This window comes from Fulmarus glacialis, unplaced genomic scaffold, assembly GCF_000690835.1.
Source record: "Fulmarus glacialis isolate BGI_N327 unplaced genomic scaffold, ASM69083v1 scaffold9635, whole genome shotgun sequence".
Lineage (NCBI taxonomy): Eukaryota > Metazoa > Chordata > Aves > Procellariiformes > Procellariidae > Fulmarus > Fulmarus glacialis.
The window spans coordinates 716-5,715 of record NW_009214920.1 but is presented as its reverse complement, the minus strand read 5'-3'; the positions used below and the strand labels follow the sequence as shown (position 1 = coordinate 5,715).

The 5,000-nt window shown below is 45.5% G+C and overlaps 1 protein-coding gene across 1 annotated transcript in view; it reads left to right on the top strand.

Annotated features, from left to right (window-relative positions):
* The window catches only part of AFF1 (AF4/FMR2 family, member 1), a gene marked incomplete at both ends in the record, with an annotated part of 49,403 nt that extends 45,005 nt beyond the window's left edge, over positions 1-4,398 (top strand). Inside the window, 2 exons of the mRNA XM_009578750.1 lie at positions 655-811; positions 3,487-4,398. Of these exons, the coding sequence (XP_009577045.1) occupies positions 655-811; positions 3,487-4,398 (1,069 nt within the window). The remainder of the gene's footprint in view (positions 1-654; positions 812-3,486) is intronic.
* Between the last annotated feature and the right edge of the window lie 602 nt (positions 4,399-5,000).

Sequence of the window (5,000 nt, the reverse complement as noted above, 5' to 3'; positions counted from 1 at the left end):
AAGAGTTTTCAAAGTAAAAAAAATCAACATTTTTATGTCGTAAACCCATTTCAAAACAAAAAGAAGCTGTGCATAAAAGTCATGGCTCTCCCTCAGTTCCATCCACTCTCATTGTCAGTGCTGGAGGAAAATACTTTTGAGTAGAGGAGGGTGTTGCAAAAAATGCTGCTGCTTGACATGGCTGTTAACGAAAAGGTTACAGTACCTTGACCAAGTAACACAGATGAAGAAGTGAAAACTTAAGGGGGAGAATACAAAAAAGAGAAACCATCCTGGAATTTATGTTTATGTCTTGTTAGCCTTTATTGGAAATTTTTCTTTTGGGGGTTGGGGCTTTCAGAAAAGCACTTGTCAGTTTCGGTCGGTTTTTAAACTTTGGTTGGCTAAATGCAGCTTCATATTGTAGCAGTGATGTCTTGCTTACATATTTGTCTGACTGGGTTGGAGTTGAAGGTTTTATAATTTCCAGAGGTTTTTTATTCCAGTGCTTTATCTTTTGACTATGGAAGTGTATTCCTTTGGCCTTCTCCCCTCTCCCCTCAGTGCCAAAACACGGGGGTTCAGTTTTATTTTTGAATCCTGCCATGTCAATATAATAAGTAAGTAACCTTCACCCATGCTGCTTTCTAATTTTGTCTCATGGTGGCCTTGCAGTGCCCTACAGTCCCAGCCCAAGAGTGTGGCATCAGCACATTCCAGCAGCCCAGAGTCAGGGAGCACCAGTGACTCAGACAGCTCTTCAGACTCAGAGACGGAGAGCAACTCGAGTGATGGTGAAGCAAACGACCTTCCAAGAGCATCAGCACCTGAGGTGAATGCAAATAAAATGTAGAGGCTGTTTAATACAGACTCTTGCCTCAGACTCTCTGCTGTCTGAATGCAATCAGGACAGCAGACCTGAAATACTGTCATCATTCAGGTGTCCCCTTGACATCTTTGCTGCATCATCAGACTTTTGTTGCCCCTTGCTTCCCTTCTAGAGTTTGTCAATTAAATAACCCTTAGTTGTTAGACTTTTACATGTCTAACCTTGAAGTTAAGTTAGACATGTAAAAGTCTAGCACCCCTGGAGGAATTGGTGCCTTCACTGGCAAGACACAAAGCAAGGTGCAGATGAGAAGCACAGCTTGTCTGGGGTGTGTGGGGCCCACCTCTGCCCGTGTGGCTTTTCTGGGTGCCGAGGCTATGGGCTGCTTCAGGGTGAGACCCTGATACGTTAAGAGGAGCTGCTGCCTCCCTGCAGCTCCTGTGCGTGAGTGACAGATTCTGCTTCTCTCAGATCACAGCTGAAGTGATCAGACCTGCAGGAAGGGCTGGAATGTGCTTAGACTTGCTTCTGTTGAATTTGGCTCGTATAGTGCTGCATTGGCATTTCTGAGGCTTTTATTGGGAAAAGCAGACAAACAGAACTTGGTGCCTTAAAGTTTCATAATTGAAACCATGCATTTTTTAAAAATCTGCTGCAGAAGTGTTCATGTCCCATGGTTTCAAACAGTTACTGCAGCTTGCAAAACATTCTCAGGCTGGTGGGAAGTGTATGGTTATATCCTACGGACGACAGCTGATGTAAGTCACTGACAGTTTTGGGATACTCTCACAAAGCCCAAAAACCTTGTAATTTATTTCTCCCCCTCCTTCCCCAGCCCTAGCTTTCCTTTCTTTTACCTTTGAAGAACAGGGAGAATTTTATGTGCAGAAAACAAGCTTTGAGAAGGTACATCTTTTCATCTCACATCTAATACACTTTACCCTTCAGCAGTTCAGTTACAGACTTTGCCCTCTGCAATGTGGATGTCTTTGGAAGGAAACAGATGTTATACTTCTCCTCTTTTACCAAATCCTGCCTGGTTTGTCCTGAAAATACTAGATTGTAAGATCCTTCTCACTCTAGTGAAGTCCTAGCTATTTGCCATTGACTATTTTATCCTTTTTTATTCAGCAAACTGTTCATCCATGGTGCTCAAGGAGCAAGTTAGTGCACATGGCCTGTTTGTTTATAGTCAGTTTTTCACATGCAAAAGCACAGACTTTAAGACCTATAGGCAATAGTTCTTCTTTTTTTTTTTTTTTTTTTTTTTTTTTTTAAAAAGTCTCTTATTATCTTTTGTGTTTGGAAAACCTAATGAAAACCCATATGATGGTGTAGATCACAAACAAGATAACAGATGGTAGAAGTGCTAGAAAAGGATCAGAGTATGCCACTGTCTGATAGCTACCTACATTATAAACCAAAGTTTACTAAGTCTTTTTGCCATGTTTTTATAGTGTTTGACAAAAAAAAAAGCTCTTCAGTGGCTAATGAAAATAAAGTAAATATGCGTTATCTGAAAAGTATAATGGAATTTGTGGTTTAATTTTACTTAGAAACCCATGGTAAAATCAAACTCTGTTTTTTAAACCAGGTTTCTAGATTGACTCACTCAAACACAGCTGAAGACATGTCTTGTTTATCCACATGTTCTGCAGTGAGTTGAGTCTGGATAGAGAAGAAAATTAAGGCAGAAGGGATTCATTAGTCTTGGAAAACCTTTCATGTACTAAGCTTTCTCTTTTCGGGGAAGAGTTGTAGCTCTTCTCAGAAGCAAGAGTTGTGACTGGGGAGAATCGGTGAGGGCGGGAGTGTAGCTGTGCTCTGATGGGGCCCAGATAATGAGCTACACTTTTGAGTGATGCTGACACATACGTGGTTTTTTCGGAACGGGCCTCAGAGAATCATGCCCCTGATTTGCGGCTTCTGTTGTCTGTTTTAGGGTTAGTTGGGTTTGTTTTTCTAGTAGTTTGTCAGACTACTGTTAGATTAGGCAGGGCTTGTAGCAACCACATTGTTATCTGACTGTGACTCCAGAGGCCTTCAGACCTCAGTCGTTGCTCATGCCTTGCTTGACCCAGAGGGAAGCGAGTGTTGGGTTGTGTAGGCAGAGGAGTCGGAAGAGGCTGGGCTTTACGTGCTAGCCATACAATTTCTTTTAGTAAATGGTTTTCTTTTGGTTAAACCACAGGAGCCTGACAGACTACCTGTCAGACTTCAACGAGATGTGATAGCTGGCACAGCTCCTTGTCCATTTTGAAAGCAGTGCTGTGTGCAAATAACTTGCCAAAAGCGTTGTGAGGACAGCACCTAACCCGTTTTTACAATTGCTGCTTTTTTTATATGTTGTCTGATTGTGCAACGATGTTGGTTAGTGGCAAACCAAGGTGAAGCTTTCATGTAGACTGGTCTCTTACTGAGTGACAGATAGGGCTAGCAGAGATCCAGGAGTGCTGTGCAACACATTTGACTGATCCTGTGCACAAACAAGGTCTGTGTTTCTGAAGTAAGTGTTGATGTGCACGTGCTAGAGCATCCCCACTGTCTCATGGTCTTTCACTTTCAAGCTCTTTTAACAGTAAGGGGAAATTTTACTGGGTTCTGGTAAGCTGTGCTAGGATAGAAATAGCCCATAAAGGCATCAGTCTTGCATCCTTCCTTTCTCTTTTTGTCTGCAGCCTGACCCACCAACTTCTAATAAGTGGCAGCTCGACAACTGGCTAACCAAGGTGAACCCACCAGCAGTACCAACAGAAAGTCTCAGCGAAATCGCCCATGGGGATGGATGTGAGGAGGGCAAGGAGCAGGGGCAGGACGTCAGCAGCAATTCCTCCCACGAGCGCACTGAGCTGAGGGAGCCTCATCACAAGAGCTCCGTCCGAGCGGCCAGGGCTCCTCAGGACACTCATCTTCCAACCAAACGCAGCTGCCAGAAGTCTCCTGTGTGCACCGAGGAGTCCTCGCCCAGGCAGACTGTGGGTATCAAAAGGCCCGGCAAGGCCCCAGTGCACGAGGGGCCCAAGGGAGGCCTGAAGGTGGTGAGTGATCCTGGTCCTTTTGAGGTCAGAGACCAGTCTTCCAGAGACAAGCCAAAAGTCAAAACGAAAGGGAAGCCAAAATCCAGTGACAGAAAAGACCTGAAGCTGGTACTGCAAGAGCCCCCTGAGAACAGAAAGCACAAGAGTTCCCACCAGGCCAATGCCAAACTCTTCTTGGACCCCAAGTTCATGAGAGGTGTTTTGCTTGGCAGTGCCCAGGAGCATCTCAGTCCCCTTCCTCAAGGTCAGGGCACAACCCCCACCAGGACTAGCGGCCACAGGCCTGCTGTCGTGGCCAGAGAGGATTTTCACAAGGAGAAACTTCCCTTGCCTATCAGGGAGAAGAAGTTGCCCTCACCAGTGAGGGAATCCCCCACCCCTCAGTCCCTCATGGTGAAAATAGATCTCCCTCTCCTGTCAAGAGTCCCCCAACCCCCTGGGAAAGGCAGTCACCAGAAGAGAGCAGAGGCCAAGGAACTCCCTGGTGCAAGGAAGCAGGACTTGGAGGGGAAAACCGTGGACACTCCTGACAAGTCCCTTCAAAAGAGGAAGGTGAGAGGTGGAGGTGGACATGGGTTTATACAAGGACCCAGGTGGTGTTTGAAAAACCCATGCGGAGAGTTCATTTCTGCTTCATAGGTTGGGAGTGGACCCATTACGCTTCTCCTATAAAGGTGTTATCAAACTTCTAACGGGAATGTGTATCAAAACTGTCCACAGATGTTTCTTGTTGGTCACAAATCCCCTGCTGAGCAAATGAAAAGCCCTGTAAGCTGTCTAACAAATGCTTTGGTGTTTTAAAACATTTTTTTGCTGTATTTTCTTGAAATACTAGTTTTCTCAGACAACAAAACCTCAGCCCTCCTATGTCAGAGAAGCTTTTGGGAGCAGGCTGTGTCAGCATGTGTCTGGCCAGCCCCCTGGTAGCACTCAACCCAAGCAGAACTTTGTAGGGCTGCGGTGCCCCCTCCTGTTGCAAACCCTTTAAAAGCCGCATGATATCTGAAGCACCTCCCAGACTGTGCAGTCGTCTGTGCTATCCATTTAATGTCTGTTGTGGGAGAGCACCTTGCCTGCAGTTTGTGGGGGTGACCAGAGGGGGAACCAATCCAGGCCACCCCAGCCTGCGGTTTTTGGTTTTGTCTATGTATGCA